This window comes from Scyliorhinus torazame, chromosome 11, assembly GCF_047496885.1.
Source record: "Scyliorhinus torazame isolate Kashiwa2021f chromosome 11, sScyTor2.1, whole genome shotgun sequence".
In the NCBI taxonomy this organism is placed as follows: domain Eukaryota; kingdom Metazoa; phylum Chordata; class Chondrichthyes; order Carcharhiniformes; family Scyliorhinidae; genus Scyliorhinus; species Scyliorhinus torazame.
In genome coordinates, this window is record NC_092717.1 from 220,225,799 (window position 1) to 220,252,244 (window position 26,446).

The following is a 26,446-nucleotide window of genomic DNA, read 5'->3' on the forward strand; positions in this document are numbered from 1 at the left end:
GCCCCACAAAGCACCGTAGACATCGGTGGGATCCTCGGGCAATGACAAGCTGTCTCTGCCACCAGAAAACATGCTGAGGGGGGTGCGGGAGTGGGGGTGGGGAGAGGGTGGGGGGCGGTGGGGGTGGTGGAAAATCTTTGAGGGGCAATACGTACATCGGTTTCTCCTTTCCTTTATAGAAACATAGAAAATAAGAGCAGGAGGAGGCCTTTGGCCCTTCAAGTCTGCTGCGCCATTCATTATGCTCATGGCTGATCACCCAACTCAATTGCCTTATCCCGCTTTCGTCCCATATCCTTTGATCCCTTCATCCCAAGTGCTAGACTGAACTGCTTCTTGAAAACATACAATGTTTTGGCCTCACTGTTTTCTGTGGGAGCAAATTCCATGGCTGACCACTCTCTGGGTGAAGATATTTCTCCTCATCTGAGCCCTAAATGGTCTACCCTGTATCCTCAGACTGTGACTCCTGGGCCGGGATTCTCCGCTATCTGGCGGGGCGGGCGGTCCTGGCCCTGGTTCTGGACATTCCCACCATCGGGAACATCCTTCCTGCATCTACCTTGTCCAGTCCTATTAGAATTTTATAGGTTTCTATGAGATCCTCCCTCATTCTTCTGAACTCCAGCGATTACAATCCTAACCGATTCAATCTCTCCTCATACCCCAATCCTGCCATCCCAGGAATAAGTCTGGTAAACTTTCTCTGCACTCCCTGATATAGCAAGAACATCTTTCCTCAGATAAGGAGAGCAGAACTGCACACAATATTCCAGGTGTGGCCTCACCAAGGCCCTGTTTAACTGCAGCAAGTCATCCCTGTTCCTGCACTCGAATCGGATAATAATCGGCTTTCCCGTTTTTGCTCCCAAAGTGGATAACTTCACATTTATCCAAATTGTACTGCATCTGTCATTAATTTGCCCACTCACTCAACTTGTCCAAATCACACTGAAGGATCTCTGTATCCTCCTCACAGCTCACCCTCCCACCCAGCTTTGTGCCATCCGCAAATTTGGAGAAATTACATTTAGTTCCCACATCTAAATTGATAATTTATATAGTGAATAGCTGGGGTCCCAGCACCGATTCCTCTGGTACCCCAGCCTGCCATTTGGAAAAAGACCTCTTAATTCCTACTCTTTGATTCCTGTCTTCTAACCAGTGTTCTATCCATCTCAATACACTAAACCCAATCCCATGTGCTTTAATTTTACACACAGATCTCTTATGTGGGTCTTTGTTGAAAGCCTTCTGAAAATCCAAATAAACCACATCCACTGGTCCCCCCTCATAGTTACATCCTTGAAGAATTCCAGTGGATCCTGCCCATATATACTTGTTAATTAGTTTGACTCAATGGTTTGTTACTGCACTGTAAACACTATACAAACTGCTGCAAAGACACAGCATCTGAAGGAGGAAATATAGGTTTCTGTTTTGGGTGCCGCCTCGCACCATATCTGCATTTCCAAGGTTTGCTCCTACAACTTTGGAGGGTCAGTTCTCCAACTTGGAGCTCCTGTCATGGATCCCAGCGTTCCAGAGATCTGAACCTGCCTTTGGTTAATGTTTGGATCATGGTGCATCTCAGGCGCTCACATTTCCAACATGCGGTCCCAGCTGGAGAGACCTCCCTGCGATCAGAAAATTATTCCTCGGGTTTCAAGCTGTATTTATCCTCTCTCCTGCCCGTCAGGACTGATTGGTTAAAAAATAAAATCAGAGTTGAAATTCTAAAGACCCGTTTTGTTTTGAACTTCCAGCAATGAAAAGCCTGTTTCTGTACGAGCTTCTGTACTTCCGGATGCCCCACTCTATACAGGAGAAGTGGAATTGATATGTTGCGTCGGGCAGAATGCGCTTCTGTACAAAGTGCTGTCCTAGCAATTTGCTTTTCATATCAAGGAAGAGAAATATTTGCAGAAAGCACTGCTGCCCCTGTAGGGAAAAGTGTTTCCCCTTACTCAAGTTCTTCAAAAATACAAATACATTATCTGCTACTGAATATTCCCCACTGAGGTGCAGCCAAAGGGGACTGATGATTGAAGTGGCAGTCTCTCTTTATTGTCACTTTTAATGTGCTATCATTTCTCTCCTAGAGTGTCTGGAGATCCATTTATAATGTCCTTTCACTCTGTGTACTCCACATACAGTGTATAAGTTAAACAATTCAACAGGCAATATTTTTCTTTGTGCAATGCTTTTCTTGTAAGGAGATTTTACATTTTCCTGTGAATAACTTTTTAAAAATGTATTCTTTCATGATATTGGGTGTCGCTTGTGAGGCCAACATTTATTGCCCATCTCTAATTACCCTTGAGAAGGTGCTGGTGAGCTGCCGTCTTGAACTGCTGCATTCCATGTGGTGAAGGTTAGGGAAGGAATTCCTGGGTATTGATCCAGCGACAGTTGGATCTGTTCTTGTTATTGGTCATTAGTGAGAGCAGGGTAGGTTAGTTAGTGGAGGGACTGCCCTGAATTGTATTGACCTGCCTGGGTACTCAACTAATATGGTGGATGCCTTGACCTACAGTGCGAGATCCAGGGAAGCAGCACTTAAAGAGAAAACAATTGAACTTAGGCCCTGGTTTGTATCTGCATTGGTGCTTTTTTTTGTTCATCTTCCATGGGGTGTGGACGTTGCTGGGAACGTTGCTGGCATTATTTGTCCATCACCCAAGCTGATGCTTCTTAAACTGTTGCAACCCATATGATGGAGGTCCATGCTGTTAGCTAGAGAGTTCCACAGCATACTCCACCTCTTACATTCTTGTCACTCACTTAACTTATCTAGATCTCTTTGCAATCTCCTCACAACTTACTTTCCCACCTATTTTTCTGTTGTCAGCAAATTTGGCCACAATAAATCCATCCCTTCATCCACATCATTAACATAGATCGTAAAGAGTTGAGGCCCCAGCACTGACCCCTGTGGCATCCCAGCTACAGTTTGCCAACCTGAAAGTAATCCATTTATCCTTACTTTCTGTTCTATGTTAGATAGTAAATCCTCTATCCCTAACCCAATGAAACTTTACCTTGCATAATATCCTTTTATGTGGCACTTTCGGACGCCTTTTGAAAAACAAAGAAGCTACACCTATTGGTCCCCCTTTATCTATCCTGCTCATGACATCCTCAAAGAACTTAAATAAATTTGTCAAACACTATTTTGCGTTCATAAAATCATGCTTACTTTCTTGATTGTTTAATGCTTTTCGAAATTTCCTGCTAACTGGTAGCTGTTCATAATAGTTTCGAACATTTTCCCAATGACAGATGGGAATGACAATAGCTAACTGGCCTATAGTTTCCAGCTTTCTATTTCCCTCCTTTCTTGAATAGAGCAATGCATTGGCTGTTCCCCAGTCCATAGAATCCATAGAATCCCGAAGGTACTATGACGCAGTGGTTAGCACTGCTGCCTCATGGCGCCGAGGACCTGGGTTCGATCCTGGCCCCGGATCACTGTCTGATTGGAGTTTGCACATTCACCCTGTGTCTGTGTGGGTCTCACCCCCACAACCCAAAGATGTGTAGGATAGGTGGATTGGCCACACTAAATTGCCCCTCAGTGGGGGAAAAAAAGAATCCCCACAATGCAGAAGGAGGCCCATCGAGTCTACAATGGCCTTCCGAAAGCACTCTATACCTCGGCCCATTCCCCCGGCCTATCCCCATCACCCCATGCATTGATCATAGTCAATCAAACTAACCTACACATCTTTGGATACTCAGGGCAATTTAGCATGGCCAATCCACCTAACCTGCACATCTTTGGATTGTGGGGGGAAACCGGAGCACCCGGAGGAAACCCACAAAGACACGGTGAGAACGTGCAAACTCCACATAGACAGTCACCCAAGTGGCCGAAATCGAAACCGGATCCCTAGCGATGTGAGGCAGCAGTGCTAACCACTGGGCTACCATGCCGTTGGGACTTTTCCAGAATCCATGGATTGTCACATCAATAAATGCAGTATCTTTGCTGCCACTTCTTTTAAGACCCGAGGCTATTAAATCCAGGTGCCTTGTTGGCATTTAGTCCGATGAATTTTCCGACTTCTTTTTCTCTGGTTAAAGTGATTGTTTTAAGTTTCTCCATCCCTTTTATTCCCAGATTAAATATCATTATTGGAAGGCTTTTCATGTTTATGAACATACAACATATATATGAATTAAGAGCATGAGTCAGCAACTTGGCTCCTCGAGCCTGCTCCACCATTCAATTAGATGATGGCTGATCGGGGACGGGATTCTCCGACCCCCCGTCGGGTCGGAGAATCGCCGGGGGCTGGCGAGAATCCCACCCCCGCCGGTTGCCGAATTCTCTGGCACCGGATATTCGGCGGGTGCGGGAATCGCGCCGAGCCAGTCGGCGGGCCCCCCGCCGGTGATTCTCCGGCCCGCGATGGGCCGAAGTCCCGCTGCTGGAATGCCTGTCCTGCCGGCGTGCATTAAACCACCTTTCTTACCGGCGGGACAAGGCGGCGCGGGCAGGCTCCGGGGTCCTGGGGGGGGGGGGGGGCGCGGGGCGATCTGGCCCCGGGGGGTGCTCCCACGGTGGCCTGTCCCGCGATCGGGGCCCACCAATCCGCAGGTGGGCCTGTGCCGTGGGGGCACTCTTTTCCCTCCACCTCGGCCACAGTTGTCACCATGGCCGATGCGGAAGGGACACCCCCCTGCGCATGCGCGGGGTTGACGACAGCAGCCGCTGACGCTCCCGCGCATGTGCCGACTTCCGCTGGCCGGCGAAGACCTTTCGGCCCTGACTGGCGTGGCGCCAAAGGCCTTTCCCACCAGCTGGCGGTGCGCCAACCACTCCGCGTGGGGCTAGCCCCTCAAGGTGATGGCTTGGCCCCTAAAGGTTCGGAGAAATCACACCTTTGGGGCGGCCCGACGCCGGAGTGGTTCACGCCACTCCATCCCGTCGGGACCCCCCACCACGCCAGGTAGGGGTGAATCCCGCCTCTGATTGTAACTTCAACTTCATATTCCTGCCTAACCCCGGTGATCTTTCATTCCCCTTGTTAATCAATAATCTATCTATCTCTGCCTTAAAAATATTCAAAGACTCTGCTTCCACCACCATTTGAGGAAGAGAGTTCCAATGACTCACTACCTGCGTCTCCTCATCTGTCTGACCTGGGTGACCCCTTATTTTCAAACAGTGACCCCTCATTCTAGATTCTCCCATAAGGGGAAGCATCCTTTCCATATCCACCCTGCCAAGACCCTCAGGATCTTAAACGTTTTAATCAATCTGCCCACTTACTTGTCTAAACTCCAGTGGATAGGCCTAATCTTTCCAATCTAGCCTCGTAAGACAACCTGCCTATTCCAGGTATTAGTCTAGTAAACCTTCTCTGAACTGCTTCCAAAGCATTTACACCTTCCTTAAATAAGGAGACCAATACTGTACACCGTACGCCAGATCTGGTCTCACCAATACCCTGTACAACCCTGCATTACCTCAACTTTTGTAATCATTTCTCTTGCAATAAACAATAACATTCTATTAGTTGTCCCAATTACTTCTTGAACCTTTTACGATTCATGCACTCTGACACCCAGATCGCTCTACATCTCAGAACTCTGCAATCGCTCACTGTCTAGATAATATATTTTCTTATTCCCCGTGCCAAATGGACAATTTCACTTTTTGCCCACATTAATTCCATTTGCCACATTTTGTTCCCTTACTTAACCAATCTCAGTCAGCGTTACAGCAATACCTTCACTGGAATCTTTCACTACCTACTGAGAGCATCTCAATCACGCTGTGAAATGGGTTGGATCTAACCCAAAGATAAATCTTTTATTGTCAGTAGAAAATGGAAGCAACCTGGGGAAGGCAGTAGTGTAGTGGTATTGTCAGTGGACTAATAATCTAGAGACCCCGGGTGATGACATAGGGACACAGGTTCCAATCCCACCACAGCAGATGGTGATATTTGAATTCAATAAGAATCTGGAATTAAAAGTCTAATGATGACCACTGTTCATTGTTGTCAAAACCCATCTGGCTCACTGCCCTCTGGGGAAGGAAATCTGCTGTCCTTACCTGGTCTGACCTACATGTGACTCCAGGTCCACAGCCATGTGGTTGACTTTTTTTTAATAAACGTTTTATTGAGGTATTTATGGATTTATAACAGTAACAGAAGAAACAGTGTACATACAATTATAAACATAGTGCGAAAGCCGTCTTCCTCTCTTACAGGTCCCACCTTTTTTAGCCTCCTACTCTACACTAAACTACCCCCACGGCTCCCCCCCCCCCCCTTCTGCTTGTCATGATATTCAAGTGAACATCACAGCATATACACACATACATAATGATAGACAGAGCAACGGACCAATTAGCACACATAACACGACAACCAATCACAGAGAAGAGCATACACAGTACAAAACAAGAAACACAACACTTCCTGCGCAGCCCATCAGGAGACGGCACAGGGCAAGGACCTCAAAGCCAGACACTCACACAGTCACCACGTGCTGAGTACCAAGTTTGTTATATAAATAGTTTCAAGGAATAAAACTGCGTTGTACCAATCGCAACCGTGTTGGTTCGTCTGTATCTCAGAGCACCCAACACTTCACTGCTGACGGTTAATTTCCCCGAAAGAAGTCGACAAACGGCTGCCACCTCCGGACGAACCCTAGCATTGACCCTCTCAGGGCGAACTTGATTTTCTCCAGAGAAAGCTAGCCATGTCAGTGAGCCAGGTCTCTGACTTCGGGGGCTTTGTGTCCCTCCAATAATAATATCCGTCTCCAGGCTACCAGAGAGGCAAAGGCCAGAATGTCTGCCTCTTTCTCCTCCTGGATTCCTGGGTCTTCTGACACCCCGAAAATCGCCACCTCTGGACTCGACGCCACCCTTGTTTTTAATACTCTGACAATGAAATCCGCAAACCCCTGCCAGAATCTGCTCAGCTTTGGGCATGTCCAGAACATATGAACATGGTTCGCTGGTCCTCCCGCACACCTTGCGTACCTGTCCTCCACCCCAAAGAACCTGCTCATCTGGGCCACTGTCATGTCGGCCCGGTGAACAACCTTAAATTATATCAGGCTGAGCCTGGCACATGTTGACTCTACTCATCGCATCCGCCCAGAGACCATCCTCTATCTCTCCACCTAACTCCTCTTCCTATTTGTGTTTCAGCTCCTCGGTCCATGTTTCCTCTGACCCGATAAGCTCCTTATAAATGTCCAAAACCCTCCCTTCTCCCACCCACACTCTGGAAACTACCCTAGCCTGTATCCCCCTTGGTGGTAAGAGTGGGAAGGTTGAGACCAGCCTTCATAGGAAGTCTCGTGCCTGCAGGTACCTAAATTCATTTCCTCCCTCCAATTCAAATTTCTCCTCCAACTCCCTCAGGCTGGGAAAGCTCCCCTCTATGAACATATCACCCATCCTCTCGATCCCTGCTCCCTGCTATCTCTGGAACCTTCCATCTAACCTGCCCAGGGCAAACCGGTGATTATGGCAGACTGGGGACCAAACCGATGCTCACTCTGCTCCCACATGTCTCCTCCATTGCCCCCAGACTTTCAGGGCTGCAACCACCACGGGGCTGGTGGAGTAGCGTGCCGGCGGGTACGGCAGAGGTGTTGTTACCAACGCCCCCAAACTAGTACCCTTACAAGATGCCGCCTCTACTCGCTCCCACACCATCCGACCGCGCCCCCCCCCCCAACTTTCTAACCATGGCTATATTCGCCGCTCAGTAATAATTACTAAAGTTCGGGAGTGCCAGCCCACCCTCCCCCCGCTGTGCTCCAACATCCCCTTGTTAACTCGCGGGGCCTTACCCGCCCATACAAAGCCCAAGATCACTTTGTTGACCCGTTTGAAAAAGGACCGAGGAATAAAGATGGGGAGACACTGACACACAAACTGGAATCTTGGGAGTACCCTTATTTTCACCGTCTGTACCCTCCCAGCCAGTGACAGGGGGAGCACGTCCCACCTCCGAAAATCCTCCTTCATTTGGTCTACTAGTCGGGTCAGATTTAGCTTGTGCAGCCGTTCCCATTCCCGCGCCACCTGGATGCCTAGGTACCGAAAGCTTCCCCCTACCACTCTAAACGGCAGCTTCCCCAATCGCCTCTCCTGCTCTTTTGCCTGGATCGCGAACATCTCGCTTTTCCCCATGTCAATTTATAACCCGAAAACCGGCCAAAATCCCCCAGAATCCCCATAATTTCTTTCATCCTTTCCAATGGGTCCGACACATACAAGAGCAGATCATCCTTGACAAATCTGTTGGAATTCTTTGAGGAGGTAACCAGTACAGTCGACAAGGGGGAGCCAGTCGATGTGGTGTATTTGGACTTTCAGAAGGCGTTTGACAAAGTCCCTCATGAGATTATTGTGCAAAATTAAAGCACATGGGATTGGGGGAAATGTACTGAGGTGGATAGAAAACTGGTTGGCAGCGAGGAAACAAAGTGTAGGGATTAATGGGCCCTTTTCAATTTGGCAGGCAGTAACTAGTGGGCCTTCAGCCCATCCGCTATCTCTCCCAACCCGATCGGGGCCCCTAGCCCTTCTACCAAGTCTTCATCAACCTTTGGGAACTTCAGCCCCCCTATGAATTGCCTCATCCCCTCTGGCCCAGCTGGGATTTACGACTCATACAGCCTGCTGTAGAATTCCTCGAACGCCCTATTGACCCCAACTGAATCTCCAACCCGGTTCCCATCTCTGTCCCTTACTTTCCCAATCTCCCTGGCCGCCTCCTGCTTTCTGAGCTGCTGTGCAAGCATTCTACTGGCCTTCTCCCCATATTCATAGATCGACCCCCTCACCTTCCTCAGCTGCTCCACCGCCTTCCCTGTAGTTAACAAGCCAAACTCCGCCTGTAGCCTCCATCGTTCCCTTAGAAACCCTGCCTCTGGGGTCTCCGTATACCTCCTGTCGACCTGTAGTATCTCCTTTATCAGACGGTCCGTCTCTGCTCTGCCTGTCTTCTCCCTGTGGGCCCGTATCGAGATCAGCTCCCCTCTAATCACTGCCTTCAGCGCCTCCCAGACCACCGCAGCTGAAACTTCCCCCATGTCGTTGACTTCCAGATAGTTCTGGATACATTTCATCAGCCATCCACACACCTCCTTATCAGCTAAAAGTCCCACGTCCAGCCTCCAGTGCGGGCGCTGGCTACTCTGCTTACTCACCTGTAGGTCAACCCGTGATCGCTGAATACTCAGTGTCCACTACCCCCGTCAGTAAGGCCCTGTTCAGGATAACAAAGTCAATCCGAGAGTACACTTTATGCACGTGCGAGTAGAAGGAAAACTCCTTTACTCACAACGGCCCTGATCTCCACCATCACAAGGGACCATCCCTTTCTTAATCTAATCTGGTCCGTTACTCTAAGGTGCGTCTCCTCCAACATTGCCACATCCGCCTTCAGTCCCCCAAAGGCGCGACCACGCATGCCCTCTTAACTGGCCCATTTAGCCCTCTTACATTCCATGTGATCAGCCTGGTTGGGGGGCTAGCATGCCCAGCTAGCTTGGTGGCCCCTGCCCATGGCGCTGGACAAATGTGGTTGACTCTTAATTTGCCTCCAGGACGGGCAATAAATAAATGCTGGCCCACCAGCGACGCTCACATCCCATGAACGAATAGAAAAAAAAATTTGATTGCAGACTTAATTAGGTCAATTTTCATTCCCCCTGTTTCACTTGTGAGATGTGAATCTTACAGATAGAGGTGGCCATTTTGTCTCAGTTGTTCCTTGGACAGTGAGTGTTTGCTTCGCTTGATACAACCTCAACATGGGCAGGCATCGTTGTGAGCAAGACGGAAAATTTGGAGAGCAGTAATCTCACCTGCGATGATGCCCACAGGTGTCGAGATTGTAAAATCCCGCCCTTTGTTCAAATTCATAAGGCGGTACCATCTGGTGGACAAGCTGCGCAATCACCTCCACCTAAAAAAAAGGGATTAGTAATTCTGAACCTGCTAGTAAAATAATGAAACAAACCACGATGTGGGAAATAAAGTCATCTCATGTGGAGAAAGCGGGGAGGGAGCCGGGGGAGGGGATTTTCTGAAGCTGCAGATCACAGATGGAGCATCCGGTGCAGCTGGCAATTCAGAATACCTACAGTGCAGTAGGAAGCCATTTGGCCCATCGGGTCGGCACCAACCCTCTGAAAGAGCACCCTACACAGTCTCACTCCCCTGGCCCATCCCAGTAACTCCACCTAAATGGACACTGATGGGCAATTTAGCGCGGTAAATCCACCTAAGCTGTACATCTTTGGACTGTGGGAGGAAACTGGAGCACCCGGAGGAAACCCACGCAGACACGCGGAGAATGTGCATACTCCACACAGACGGTCACCCAAGGCCAGAATCGAACCCGGGTTCCTGGTGCTTATTGGTAAATAGTGAGTTTATTGCTTCTGACATGTCCACCATTATGTTGACCGATTTCCACCTCTGTATCATCTACTGCTGAAACCCTTATCCATGCTCCCGGTGCCTCGACACGAGCTTGGATCATGGTTTTTGCTAAAGATCTGCTGGCTGTGTTGTAACTTGCACCAGGTCCCACTCGCCTATTCCCCCTCTTGTTGGCTCCTGGGTCAAGCAACATCTTGAATTTAAAATGTTCATCATTGTTTCCAAATCCACCCATGGCTTCAATTCCTTCCTATCTCTGTAACTTTCTCAATCCCATACCCCTCCAAGATATCTGGGTTTATCTCATTCTGGCCTCTTGAGCATGCCTCATTTATTTTCTCCACCTTTGGTGGCCATAGCTTCAGCTGACTAGCTCCAGTCCCTGGAGTTCCCTCCCTACAAGCTCTCCACTTCTTTATCCACCTTTAAGACATGCCTTATAACCTATCTCTTTGACCATACCTCTGGTCAAATTAGATGATTATTATTAATATCTCCTTAAGTGGCTCAGTGTCAAATCTAGTTTTATTATAATCCTGTGAAGTGCCTTTAGCTGGTTGGGGGCGAGGTGCAGAGGGGGAGGGGGAACATGGTGGAGCATGAAATTACATGGACAGGATTCCCTCCAGGATCCCGACCCAAGCTGGATGCAATTTTACGGTGGAGCGGACAGGGCCTCAGACGGAAAGCCCACCCTTGCTCCTATTAAAGCTCTTAAGTGGCCACTTAAGGATTTTTCTCCCACCAAACCTCAATTTTCAGCCTTATGGATGCTTGATAGCTGAGGGTGGGAAATAGAAAGGTTCACTGGCCTTGATTTTGGATGGGAATTGTGGGGGCGTTGGGGGGGGGGGCGTGGGTGGGGGGACTCCATCAGAAGCCCCCTTTCAATGTAGGGTACACCCCCCTCACAGACTGGATACCTCAGGGCCTCCCTCCCTCTTTGGCCAACCCCTGATTGCCCACTCACCCCCCTAGAACCCTCAGGGCATACTCTTCCCTCCCCCCCCCCCCCCCCCCCCACCCCTTGAAATCCCTGCCACTTACCTCACACCTGCAATTAGTCCCAGGCACGGCACTGCAATGCCTCTTCCGGCCACTGCAGTGCTCTGCCTGGATGGGCTGGAGAGCTGTCAGCCAATCAGATTGGCCGACAACTCTCCAAGGTGGCACATCCTTCCAAGTATTGTCGGAACGCCCGCCTGCTGCCAATTAATGTTCACTTGGGCAAGAAATGGCAATGAGCCAGTTGGTGGTGGTGTGAATGTGTCTCCCACAAGCCCACCATCCCAAAAATTCAGGATGTGGAGATGCCGGCGTTGGACTGGGGTGAGCACAGTAAGAAGTCTTACAACACCAGGTTAAAGTCCAACAGGTTTGTTTCAAACACTAGCTTTCGGAGCACTGCTCCTTCCTCAGGTGAATCAGAGAAAAACTTCAGGTCTATGATTCCCAAATGTACAATTATGGTGATAGTCACAAGCACTAGCTTTCAGTTCCAATGAATCTTGCAGTTCGGACCTCAAACAGGCATGAGGCCTTTTAATTACATATGTAAGTGACCTAACACCCGGACAAATAACCTGTGCGTGGTAAATAAACGCAGCTTACCTCACGGTTGCAAGTAGGCAAACAGAAGCTGTGATCCATAAATGAGCAGTTTGTGATGCTGTGAAGGAAATCTGAGTTAAATGTTTCATGTTAGAAGCACTTTTCAAAACAAAACAGAAACATCCCAAGTATATCTAACTAGGCACTGGAGTGTTGTTAGTTTAGTGTGACTCAATTCGCAGTCCCTTTTCCTCTTGTTGTTTGATCTTAGCATTTCCATGGCAACCTATAAAACACTAGCCTAAAACTCATTCATTTGTCAAAAATGATTTTGTGGACAAGCATCCAGGGACATGACTGTACTTGTTCACCCTGGAATAAGCTGCAGGTCATTTGAGTGCATTGCGAATCCAGTAACGTTCTCATATTTTAGAAACGACCCTGATGAAATGCCACTTTCAGCTCCCTGGCATGTTTTAATTCCTGTAATAACTTCTGCAAATACGACAGGGCACTTCTCGGTTATTACTGCCTTAAGTCACACAGAAAGAAAACAAAAGAGAAATCGGGGCAAATTACTCTTGTAAGTGAGTGCTGCCTAGGGTGAGCATGCTCTCCGGGTTATTGATGTGTCACACCAGCTTTTCACAACATTTTATATTGTTTCATCTTTTTAGCCATGGGTGATGGAGGAGCTTTTGTTTTCTTACAGTTTGGGTCGAATCCATTGTTTGAGGCTAAGGCTTCAGTAAAGTTTGAAGAGCTAAGTGCTGACCTGCCATATTGTTTCCTTTGTTGGCTTATCAGACTTGTTTTGTACTCTGCCCCGCAGTAATATTGCGTTTGTCTTTTGCATATTTAGAAATGCTACATCCCACCACAATATAAACTAAAAAACCCACACCACCCGATCCCTGACCCCCGCAGCTAACAGCGTCCAACTCTTTAAAGTGCATTATAAATAGCATCCATCTATGGTAAAACCCATCCATTGACCCTCTCACGGTGTACTTGATCTTCTCGAGGTCCAAAAACTCAACATCAGGTCACCCAGCCACGCCGAGGCGCTTGACAGTGTAGTCAACCACCGGCCTAAGAGGATCCACCTCCTTGCCACAAGCGAGGCAAGGGCCAGAATGTCTGCCCCTGTCTCCGTCCGGAGCTCCGGCACATCCGAAACCCCCAAAATCGCTACCAGAGGGCACGGCTCCAACCTAATCTTCAGGATTTCCGGCATGATATCAAGGAACCTCCAGATGCCCCACCACTTTGAGCACGATCAGAACAGGAGTGCATGGTGTGTCGGCCCCCTCAAACCGCAATAGCACCTATTCCCCACCCCATCGAAAAACCGGCTCATCCTAGCCTTCGTGAGGTGTGCTCGAAACACTACTTTTAGCTGAATGAGATTCAGCCTTGCACAGGATGAGGTGACATTCACTCTCCTCAGTGCCTCACCCCAAACCGCCTCCTCCAAAATTGGCCCAAACTCTTCTACCCACTTTGCTTTCAATTCCTCAACTGAACCCGTCTCTTCCCCCATTTTCCGCTGGTATATGCTTGATGTACTGGCCACCTCCGACCCGGAGCAGGACAAAATCCGTTCGAGCAAGGTAGATGCCTGCTTCGCCGGGAAGGCAGCAAAGTACTTTTAAACCCAGCTATACATGTGGGAATACCTGAACCTATAGCCCATATTTCTACTTCTTCAGCTCCCCCGGCGAGCGAACTGACCCTCTAGAAATAAATCACCCACCTTCTGCAACCCCTTCTCCTTCCACTCCCTAAACCTTGCATCTAGCCTAGCAGGCTCGAATAATTGGTTTGCACAAATGGGAGCTAGGCTTGGGGCACCCTTCAAATTGAAATATTGATGGCGCTGCCTCCAAATTTTAAATGTGGCTACTCCCACCGGGTTAGTCGAGTGTTTCTTTGGCACCAATGGGAGAGGAGCCATTCCCAATGCCCCCAGGCTTGCCCCCCCCTCACCGACTCTACTTCCACCCAGACCCATAGCTTTCCCGAGTCCCTGCACCATTCCAGCAACTTTTCAGCATTAGCCGCCCAATAGTAATGTTGAAGGTTTGGCACAGCCAAGCCTCCTACTTGTCTCTCCCTCTGCAGCCTCCTGATCCTCCAGCCCTTACCCGCCCAAATAAACCCAGTCACAAGCAGGTCATTGTCTCTGAACACCAGGAAGCACTGGAATAGAAACAAAAGTCTCGGCAAGATATTCATCTGCAGCCGGTTAAAATCAAAAACCCAAGCCGAGAATATTTCGCATTTGCTGAAACTGAAGGTGATTGTCCCAAACGTGGACAAATAACCTGTGCCTGGTAATTATCTGCTGGATTTAGCTCATAGAGTTATATAATATTGGATGTTGTTTGTGAACAAGGGGCGTCTCTGTTCAGGAAACATAGATAGTTGGGAACAAAAGGGTAACTTTGCGAGATACTATGGGCGGGATTCTCCCCCAGCCGGCGGGGCGGGTCGTACCGGCACCGAGGAGTGGCGTGAACCACTCTGGCGTTGGGCCGCCCGGAACGTGTGGAATCTTCCGCACCTTCAGGGGCTAGGCCGGCGGCGGCGGGGTTGGCGCTGTGGCAACCGGCGCCGAAGGGCCTCTGCCGGCCGGCGCGGGTCGGCATGTGCGCGGGAGCGCCAGCATATGCTGGCGTCATCCCAGCACATGCGCAGGGGGGTTCTTCTCCACGCCGCCCATGGCGGACCGTTACAGCGGCCGGCACGGAGGGAAAGAGTGCCCCCACGGCACAGGCCCTCCAGCAGATCGGTGGGCCCCCGATCGCAGGCCAGGCCACTGTGGGCCCCCCCCCCCCCCCGAGGACACCACAGGTCGCCCGCAGAGCCAGGTTCCGCAGGTAAGGACCTTGTTAGATTTCCGCCGGCGGGACAGGCCGAAAACGGGCGGCCGCTCAGCACATCGCGGGGTGGAGAATCGCCGGGGGGGAGGGGGGGGGGCACTGCCAATGGCCCCAGACTGGCGCGACGCGATTCCCGTCCCCGCCAACCAGCCGGTGTCGGGGCGGGATTCACGCCGCCCCCCCAGCGATTCTCCAGCCCAGCGGGGGATCGGAGAATCCCGCCATATGTTTATAGCCATCAGTGTAGTTTAGTGTACCGTTGTAGTGTATTATCATCCTTCTTGTCGTGTATTTTTCTTTTAAGTTAATAAATATTCTGTATTAATTGATCGCAAAATGACTGGACTTTCCTCCTTGGTTTGCATATCTTTTCTCACATTAAACCATATTGGAAATATGCACCCCTAAGAACCGGTGTTACCCTTCTGCGTTTCGGGGTTTCATTGCATTTAACATCAGCCCGGTTCTTTACACTTGTGCCACACTAAACAGGCCAATAATAGGCCTTCTCCCTCGATCAAGCATCTCAGGGGCAGAGGTCATGCCCCTGGCAAGAGCTGCAGGCCAATCAAAGGCTGATAGCTCTTATATTCTCAGAAGCACCGTCAAGGAGGGTGTGGTTTCTGCTGGTACCATACCCATCTGAGGCCTTGGCTCAAGTAGGATCCCAGGCACAAGTCAGTGATGGTGGGAAGTGGGTCATAGGGTCGGAGAGCTCATGGGGGAGCAGGTGAGGAGAGTCGGGAACAAGATGGATCATTCAACAGTGAAGCACTCACTCCCTCAGAACAACTCTGAATGTCAGCTCATATTTATGGAGTCAAGAGCATGGCAGTTGACTTTGAAATCACCAGAGGCCAGGGTGCTATCCACTGAGCAATGCCTGGCACAACCAAGGAGTATTAATGCTTGCATTTAGGTAGAAATACAGCATTCTTAAAGTCGGCAGGTGGCAGGAGGAGGCTGTGAGGGACAAAAGGACTTGGTGCCCGATAAGTGGGTAAGACATGGGAGAAGTTTCCGGAGCACGTCACGATTTGCGCCAGGTAGGCCAAAACTTCCCTTGTGGGGCCTGGAATCCTCTTCTCAACAGGTTGGCATGGGGAAGAAATCCACAACTGCGCAGGCCTCTGGTTAAAATAGCAGTCGGTGGAGGGGGGCAGCACCTTCAGAGGTGATTTGCATATTTACAAAGAACAAAGAACAAAGAAATGTACAGCACAGGAACAGGCCCTTCAGCCCTCCAAGCCCGTGCCGACCATGCTGCCCGACTAAACTACAATCTTCTACACTTCCTGGGTCCGTATGCCTCTATTCCCATCCTATTCATGTATTTGTCAAGATGCCCCTTAAATGTCACTATCGTCCCTGCTTCCACCACCTCCTCCGGTAGCGAGTTCCAGGCACCCACTACCCTCTGCGTAAAAAACTTGCCTTGTACATCTCCTCTAAACCTTGCCCCTCTCACCTTAAACCTATGCCCCCTAGTAATTGACCCCTCTACCCCAGGGAAAAGCCTTTTTTAAAGAAGGACTCCAGCAGCTTCAACAGAGGGACAATCGCCTACCTACATTTATACGATGTAATGCCTGTGATTTAGAGCCAATTATTCTGTCTCAGTCATTGCTAAATTCACTGGGCAGCAATTGCATTCTAATGGCTCCAGGATGGAATGCCCTGTGAACAGGAAAATAAGCCAAACAGCACTGCGTAAACAATATGGTGATAGATTTGTTGCAAGTGGATTGTTTGACAAAATATCAGTTATCAAGAATGAAAGAAAGAGAATAAAACAGATGTAGTATAGCAATTAACTTCAAAACTACATGAATGATGCTGCCTTACAAAACTAACAGAGGATATTTCCCAGATGAATACACACTGGGGAGATTGTCTTGGGCTCATATTTTCAATTTCTAAATAAAATCAGCAGCTCTCTAATCTTTTGTTTCAAACTTCATTTATTAAATTGAGATTGTAACCCCGTTTCATGTAAAGTCGCCTTTGATCGGTTTCTTAACTTCCTGATGGAGTTTTTCATTGATTGAATTACCAAGGCTTCCAGGGGATTGTATGTGGAAAATGTAGATTGTTATTTGATGAGTTTTTAAAAAAATTTGTACATTTTAATAGTAGCTCCATCATGACTTTTTGAACATCAAAGAGCACGGGGCGAGGAGCCAAAGCCTGTAATATAGATTGAAAAGAGTGGAAGATATCTGATAAATCAGGAAGTAGCGACTGAGCCACATCCAGCTTGGGATTGGCAAGATAAGGGATCAGGGGAGATAAGAAATTTTACAGTTTTGAAGACTTGAAAACAGGAGTGAGGAAAGTTTGGCTGAAATAAGTCTCTGCTTCAACACAGCAGCAAAGGAACAAAATAGATGTTACATTTGAGGGGAATGCTTAAAGTTAATATACAGAAAGTAGGCCACTCAGTGGTGATGAATGTAGGTCGGACCATAATTTTAAAGATGTTTCCATAAATATTCGACCATATCCTGCGTAAAGGAAGCTTGCACGCACTGTAATTGAGCCCCGGGTAAGTTACTGCATTTAAATCCTAATCGTATTGCTCGAAACCATTGTCACAAAACAAAAATTGCAAACACTTCTAATCGAACCGTAATTTTTATTAAATCTTTCATTTAATGCATTGTGTTCGTCTGATGTTTCTGTTGATACCAGACTTAATGGCACAGATTGAACTACTGAAAAATCAAGATAAAAATCATTAGCATTGATTGCAGCTTGGGAAGAAGGTTTTAGCCTTTTCCCTAGGCATAATCCTGCGTTAATATTTGAACAATATGCCTGGTCACTAGCATTAACCTATATTTCCAGGTTTACACACTGTCTCCTGACTTGATTTGTAATAAATGTAATTATTCAATAGGATAACATTGTACAATAGGGTTGTCAACTCTGGTTTGGTACCTTCCTGGAGGTTTGAATACATGGGCCGGGATTCTCCGGCCTGGCGCCCTGATGCCGGCTCGCCGATTCTCGGGCACCCCCGGGATGCCGCGCCGGTCGGGAGCCGTTGAAAGTGCCCCCCCCCCCGGCGATTCTCCAGGCCTCGACGGCCCGAGTGCCCGCTGAGTTCGGCCGAGTCCCGCCGGCGTGTGTCACGTATGATCCCACATGGCGGGACCTGGAAGTTGTGTCTGCGGGGTCCGTCCTGGTGGGGGGGCAGGGGGATCCGACTCCGGAGGGGGCCTCCACGGTGGCCTGACCCGCGATCGGGGCCTACCCGTCAGCGGGCGGGCTGGTACCGTGGGGGCCTATGCTCCTCCACGCCGGGCCCCTGTAGGGCTCCACCAAATTGCTTGGGGCCGGCGCAGAGATGGGAACCCCCACGCATGCACGGAATCACGCCGGCCGTGGCGCGTATGCGCGAACTTGCGCCAGCCGTGCCGGCTGGAGCTGTTGGGACCACTCCGGCGCCAACCTAGCCCCCTAGGAAGGGGAGCATAACGGACAATTGAGGGTCATTGACGCCGGAGTGGTTCACGCCGGCGTCAGAACTTGGCCGCGGGATTGGAGAATCCCGACATCCAACGCCCTGTCAAACAGGCTTTCTTTCAAACCCCAAACTAATACATTTATAAATAATGAACAAATAAAGGTTTCAAAATAAATCAATTTTTTAACCCCCCCTCACCCTTGATGTTTCTCCAGGTTTACTCACAGCTAAGGAATTCCCAGAGATTCCAGGGTAACCCAGGACGGTTGGCAGTCCTGTTGCACATTGAATTAGGGTACAATCCATCTTGAGTGGTGTTCAAGAGGCCAGTTACAGGGGCATGCCTCCTGGCTGCCCAATGGTTCTCAACCTGGGGAGGCTGGTCCATGAGGGATGCCTTCGAGGAGTGTTTGGGGGATGGGGACCATCAACCTAGGGCCAAATGCATCAGAGGCCACGTTGAATGAGGGGAAGCTCCCCTGCTCTTCGCAAATTCCTAAAAAGTTGGAGGAAGTGACTTTCTATATTTACAGGTAAGGGACTTTTGCCCAGAAGGTCTGGAAAGGGTCCCCCAAGCTCCCGAAGTATGCCCTACTGGAGTGGTTGCTGCTCCTGGACGTGGAAGGGGAGGGCAGGATCGGCGGCATATATGGATGGTTGGGAGAACAGGGGGGTGAGTAGGTGGTGAAGATTAAGGAGAACTGGGAGGGGAGATAAATTGGGAAATGTGCGAGGATGAGGCTGATAAAGTTTAAGATGATATACAGGGTGCATATGATTTGGGCGAGGATGAGTGGGTTCTCCAGGGGATGGAAGACGAGTGCGAGAAGTGTGGGCGGGGGTCAGCAAACCACTCGCATATATTCTGGGGCTGCGAGAAGTTGGAGAGATACAGGGCGGGAGAGTTTGCGACACTAATAAAGATTGTGGGGGAGGAGGCCAGGCCGGACGCTATGGTGGCGATCTTCGGGATATCGGAGAAGCCGGAGCTGATGGAGTGCAGGAAGGCCGATGTCGTGGCCTTCGCCTCTCAGGTTGCCCAGTGAAGGAGCTTACCGGAATGACGGTCGGCAATGCCGCCGGGGGTGGCAGCCTGGCTCGGAGACTTATATAACTTTCTCTGTTTGGAAAAAAAAAATCAAGTATGAACTGGGGGGGGGGGGGGGGGGGGGGTTTAGAAGTCAGTAGCACAGAAGCAGAAGCACAAAGCAAGTCAAGAATAGCGCATGACTGGCAGCATCTGTGTGGAGGTAACAGAAATCTAATCTCGTGGTGGGAGTACCGACGAGGAGCCTGAAAGCTGCGGAGGGGGTGGGGGGGGGGGGGGGGTGGGAGGAGGTACTGACCCTGTCTTGGTTGCCTAGGCAGCCAGCCCTCAGGCCAACGGAGGGACCTACGGGGCAGCAGCACCACTGGGAGTCATTCATACGGCTCACTCGGTAGCCTAGGTTGCCTATCATTGGGATAGGGTATATGTGCCAGTCACAGCCAGAAACCTGCCCCTTAAGTAGATTCTGGATGTTATCAGAAAATTATGTTGACATTGTAACCTTTTTTCCCTCATTTATGAAGCTGGTTGGAAATCAAAATGTCAATGCAGTGACAGACGACCACTTTGCATTCCCCAGACAAAGGGAGAAGACCATACAAAAACAGCTACCTATTACAATTCCTTTGCCTCAAACTTATTCTTCAGACAAAACCAGACTCCTCAATACACAAGGGGTTCTTCGACATGATGTGACGTCCTGCGATGACAGTGGAGCTTGGGGACCATCTTTCTCAAAAACATGAGGAGGGACCTAAACATTCTGCCACCATTAGGCTAGATAAGTAGTCATCAACTGCCACGTCGCTGACCCTGTAGTTTAAAACAAAAAAGTACTATTTTTCCAGTTTGGAACGCTGAGACACTCATTATATGCAGAGCTGATTTTATAAATCTTCAGCTGAAGGATAGAAAACAATGAGTACTCATTAGAGGAGTTACGTGTGGATGGTGGGGATGGGGTGTAAGATTGAAATTGGGCTTATTCACTAACTATGACCCCATGAGTAAGATTAAATACATTTAATCAATGTCAAATATGTCATAACGAGTTGTAGAAAATGCTTAATCATTTATTTATTAACAGAACTCTCATCAACTGCAAATGGTAAAATCAAAATAAATACTGACAGTCTGGATGCAGAGGGAGTGCACGGCTCTCACAGTCCATGTTGTGGGCAATCAGCACACACCTCACTTGACTTGCCCCAGCCTGCAGTTTGACAACACTGCCCTGTGCCCTCTCCCTTCCCTGGACGGTTTAGTGTCAGGTCTCAGGGTGAATAAAAGCCAATTCTTTTTTCATCAAGCTGGCAAACCCTCTGCCACGCTAGTTCAGGAAATGGACGGACATGCAAAGCGCAGTTATTTTAATCCAGGAGCTTTTGTATTAGATGGGAAATGCATGGGAAAGGAAATGCAGCTTGGAATAAACATTTTCATCAGCTACATGCAGCTTAGTTTCCTAAGCTGAATTTCCAGAGATGGAATGGTTTAATTTAGAAAGCTCACATCATTATTAAAATGATAATTAGAATGCACTCCTGTTATAGAGCAATCTGGCAAGACCCAACATGTATTCCAGAGATTTCCACCATGTTATTCATCGAGTTTTACAGCACAGAAGGAGATCATTTGGATCATTGTGTCTCCTCCCACTCCCAAAGGGAGTCTATTCTCCACATCCTTGTAAAATTATTTTTCTAATATTCCACGTCTTGCCCTTTGAAAGGTGATGGATTTTTCAGCTCCACAGTTTATGATAGCATCTTCTGTGCTGTTATAACCCGTAAAGTGAAGGAAGGAAATTTCTCATTGCCTCACTCTTTGTTCTTCTCGTGATCAAGAATTTATGTACCTGATTGCCAACTCACTGACCAACGGTACTAGTTTTATTCTTCCTAAAACGTTAATTTTGACCACACCTAGCAATTCTCCCTGTATTAATCTCTCTCCCGGTGAAAGCAAAATCTAGTGCCTCTCTGACAAACCGGCTTCTCTCGTCCTGGGTATTTTAATAAATCTCTTCTGGATCATCTCCGGGGTCTTGACGTTCTTGTTCAAGTAGGACACTAAGTAATATTCTAACGACGACAGAATGATGTAGCTATGGTATTATAATGCCCACTATTGGTAGAGGATGTAGCTGGCTAGGCTGTTACATATTGCCATTCCTAGTTGCTCGGACACGGTGCTGGTAAGCCTTCTCTTTGACCCACTGCAGGCCATGTGCTGATGGGTCATCGCACTATGATGTTGGACGGGATTCTCCAGTCCCCGGCCGCCTGTTGTTTTGACGATGCGCCATTTACTGGTGGCAGGATTCTCTATTACTGCTGCTTATCAATATGATTTCCCATTGAAGCCATCCAACGTCACCGGGAGATTTGTGGCCAGGGTGCATTGCCAGCAGGAAATGAGAATCCCCAAAGACTGGAGAAGTCCAGCTGTTAAGTATCCCTGAGCCAGTAGCGCTAGGGAATATATTTCATTGATTTGAGCCTTTCAACTGAGGTGAGGCCATCTGTACTTGCTCATTGCATGTTGGCACTTTGACAGAACTGCTTAAGTACACTCAGTTGAACCCGACATATATGTATTGTATATAGGTATATGTATTTTATTCTTGGGATATGAATTCCACAGACAAGGCCAGCATTTGTTGCCCATCCCTAATTTTGTTTGAATTGAATGGCTTCCAAAGAGGGCAGTTTAATGCCAGTCACGTCTGAAGTCATATGTAGGACAGAACAAAGGACGGCAGATTTCCTCCCCTAAGGGGCTTTAGTGAACCAGGTGGGTTTTGGTTTTGCAAAAGTAGGTGATAGTTGTTGTGGTCACCATGACTAAGGCGAGGCTAGATTTTATATTCCCAGATTTTATTAATTGAACTGAAATTCCATCAGCTGCCATAGTGGGATTTGAACCAAGGTTCCCCAGAGCACCAGCCTGCTCTTGGGGAATTACCAGTCAAGTGATGCTACCACTACACGGCCATCAGAATGCGACCAGTGTACAATCTAATTAGAATCTCTACCTCTGGTGACTGAGTGCTAATGTTCAGGAAGCTTTAAGATTTAAAGATTGAGGCTTGAGGTTTGATCTTCGGCTCACCTCAGATGGTGTGATTATGAGAGCGCAATAATTACTCTGCGTTCCCATTCCTGAATTTTATTCGCAGTTGAATCACTTATTCCAAGATATCCTGCTGTGATGTGGGCAGTGATGAGGACAGGATCAGTCTGTGCTGTTGCGCCCCCATTTTTATTAGCCAGTCAATGTTCTCGAACTAAGCCTATGTACCCCTCCCCCACCCACCACCACCACCCCGGAACTGTTAAACACAGTTGAACCTGTTTTGCGCACTGCACAGTGACAGACCCATCTGCAGCTGGTTTGATACCAGTGGCATTGGGATGAGGCCTTTGTGTGGTCATTGGTTGGCCACTTAGTGGCCTCAAATGGCAGCGGGGCAGGTAGGCTGACTATGGGCCTTGCTGTCTAGAACTTAATTCTGGCAGAGGCAGAATGGCAACATGGTTTGGGATCGCCACCATCGTGTCTAAGTAAATTCCTTTTCCGCCTTCAAGCTCGCTACCAGCGAGAGCATAAGATTCCATCCACAGTCACTGTTCGTCTTTGTTACAGGATAAATGTCCATGGAAAACAAAATGAATAGTAAAATGCACCTGACACAGCAGATAGTTCCTTAGCTTAATGTTTCCCCTGAAAGACGGTACTTCCAACTGTACAGCACTGAAGTGTCAGTCTTGGTTATTTGCTCAAGTCTCTAGAGTAAGGCTTGTATCCTCAACTTTCTACTGAGGCAGGGAAAAAATCCCAACTGCGATTCTCACTTCCAGACAGCTGTCCAGTGACTCCCACTACAATAGGGTGGGTACGAATTAACTTCAGACGAGAATAGGATAGAGTTGGGCATTAATGCCCTCAAATACCATGTGAACACCTTGAAGGGGGATTTCAACTTTGGCACGGGCGCAAAATGGACAGCACGACATTGGCAGCATTTTATGGCCCACTCACCCTGAGACTGAGGAGGGGTCCATAACAGGTGGCTAATCTGTTACCATCCATTCTGCACTCTGGGCAAATTTGAACTTTATCCTCCTTTATGTCTCTGCTCAGATGGACCATTGATGACCTGGACTGCCAGTAACCATCAATTATGGGCGGCACGGTGGCGCAGCGGTTAGCACGGCTGCCCCTCAGCGCCAGGGACCCGGGTTCAATTCCAACCTTGGGTGACTGTATTGAGATTGCATGTTCCCCCGTGTCTGAATGGGCTTTCTCCGGGTGCTCCGGTTTCCTCCCACAGTCTAGAGATGTGCAGGTTAGGTGGATTGGCCATGCTAAATTGTCCCTTAGTGTCCAAAAATGTGCAGGTTAGGTGGGGTTACGGGGATAGGGTCAGGAAATGAGCCTCGATGGTGTGCTCTTTCGGAGTGTCGGTGCAGACTCAATGGCCTGAATGGTATCCTTCTGCACCAGAAGGAATATAACCCAGTGAGAGTCAATGGTTTCAGAAGAAATGGGAGAATAGGATGAAAGCAAGAGTAAGTTATATTTATACATTTCTCCAGGTCGATTGTTACCGTTTGAGAAACCAATCGGTGTCTCGATGCCAGGAATTAAGACTCTGAAGGCAATCTTAGATGTTAATCAGAGGATTTAATCTTCCTAGTTAACACACAAGATGGTGAGAAGGCTACAGGAGACCTTGCTGCATTCGTTCGCTGGGTGATCAGCCTTCCATCTCTTCCCTAGCTATATTACAGAGACCTTGCGATCCATCTTCCACGACACAAATCACTACATTAGCTTCTCTATGACCTTGATTCTAGGTTTAGCAGCTAACTTACAGCAACACAGCAATCCAGAATGGCTTTCAGACACAAACTGCTATTATAAATACAGAGATGGTAAACGTGGTCAACAAACAGATAGACCTATTTATTAGAAGATGAGAAACAGACAAGGCTATTTTACACAATGCCATTGACACAGCCAAAGCGATTTGAGTTGATTTATTGATAATAATAATCTTTATTGTCACAAGTAGGCTTACATTAACACTGCAATGAAGTTACTGTGAAAAGCCCCCAGTTGCCACACACCGGCGCCTGTTTGGGTACACTGAGGGAGAATTCAGAATGTCCAAATTACCGAACAGCACGTCTTTCGGGACTTGTGGGAGGAAATCGGAGCATCCGGAGGAAACCCACGCAGACACGGGGAGAACGTGCAGTCTCCACACAGCCAGAAATCAAACCTAAGACCCTGGAGCTGTGAAGCAACAGTGCTACCCGCTGTGCTACCGTGCTGCCCACGATTCTACAGATAGCATTAATACCAACAAATTCTGCAAAATATTTTTGAATTACAAAATGCGAATGTCAAATTAACTCATTAATTTTTTAAAAAAGCTTCTGTTTGTATTGCTAACATCCTACCCTTGGGAAAGAAACAATTTGTGTCCATTTGTGGTGTCAGTTAGTAACAGTGGGTTGTGAAATTGTGAATTCTGGAAATGATTTATTCATACATTGAACGTGTCCTTAACTTATTCAGCTGAATATATGTATGTGTGCTGAGTTTTGAGTAAAGCACAGTCTGGGCGACTACCTGGGCTGCCAGTACATATTGAATTCTTGCTCAGTGAGTGGTAATACATTCAGGAGAGAAATGAAAAAAAGGTGTGTTTTTAGTGGGCTGAGCGCATACAAATAACTTTACCAGACTTGAACACATAAGTTACTTTTCTAAGTGGGGCGATTGTTTATCTTTGGTTTCTGACAAATGTTCAATCACTCGATTTGTTCTTAATGCAGATTTGATTTCTATGCTATGGTCTCTAAAAAGCTTCAATTTCCACCTCTTCTGTGCAGGGTCCTTCATGATGGTTAACACCTCCGGACGACAGGCAGGACAGAAAGCCCATCTTCTGCTGTCGAAACTGAAAGAGAATGACACACACTGCATTGATTTCCATTACTTTTTGTCTGGCAAGGATGGATCCAACTCTGGGCTGCTAAACGTTTACGTGAAGGTCAATGATGGACCTCTGGGGAACCCAATCTGGAATGTGTCCGGAATAACAACAAGAAGCTGGAACAGAGCAGAGTTGGCCATAAGCACTTTCTGGCCTAATTTCTATCAGGTACTATACATTCAATAATCATCTCTTACTGGAATTTCTCAATCGTTTGCCAACTGTAGATCGATCCTTTATTATCTATCATGGAACAGCTAGATAAATTGTGTTTTATGTGCTGAGTCTATCTGGGAGCAGATGTCATTGAATCCATAGAATGATAGGATCCCTACAGTGCAGAAGGAGATAATTCAGCCCCATCAAGTCTGCACCCGCCCTCCGAAAGAGCACTCTAACAAGGCCGATTCCCCGCCCTATCCCCGTAACTCCGTAACCCCATTAGTTAACCTTTGGACACTAAGGGGCAATTGTAGGATGGGCAGTCCACCTAACCTGCACAGACACGGGGAGACCGTGCAGTCTCCACATAGACAGTCACCCAAGGTCAGAATTTAACCCAGGTCCATGGCACCGTGTCAAAGTGGGAAGAGCTAAATGTTTAGCTTTGTGAGAGAGGGAGAGCAGTGGTCTTGCTGCTGTTTACTCCACAGTAAACTCTGATCGCAACTACAAACCTACTTTCCTGCAATCACATGACCCTGATGACCCTCGGCTTACACCTGAAGGATGGTCACCTGTGTGAGGTACTGACGAACAGATGGCGTCTGTGGAATTGAGTTTGATTGCCTTCACAAAGGAAGAATCTGGGGAAGAAAATAGTGTCCCTGAGTGTGAAGATCTCTCTGAATTTAGATAGCAAGAAATCATCTTCCTGAACATTAGTCTCTCACTGTTTGACATCAATCAAATGCCCCCTCCAATATGGCGTGGTCCATTTTGTAAGGTCTGCCATTCTCTGTGTATTGATGGCTTTAAATGAATTACAGCGTTAATACATTTGCAGATGGAACTGCTCTTTTAACCAATCCTTATTGAGCATTGAATA

General features: G+C 48.1%; 1 protein-coding gene across 7 annotated transcripts in view; it reads left to right on the plus strand.

The window, feature by feature from the left end:
• The window catches only part of LOC140385802 (receptor-type tyrosine-protein phosphatase mu-like), an 897,711-nt gene that overhangs the window by 114,645 nt on the left and 756,620 nt on the right, over positions 1 to 26,446 (plus strand). For all 7 annotated transcript variants that reach the window (XM_072468340.1, XM_072468341.1, XM_072468342.1 and 4 more), the window contains exon 2: positions 25,295 to 25,566. In XM_072468340.1, coding sequence (XP_072324441.1) covers positions 25,295 to 25,566 — 272 coding nt within the window. The remainder of the gene's footprint in view (positions 1 to 25,294; positions 25,567 to 26,446) is intronic.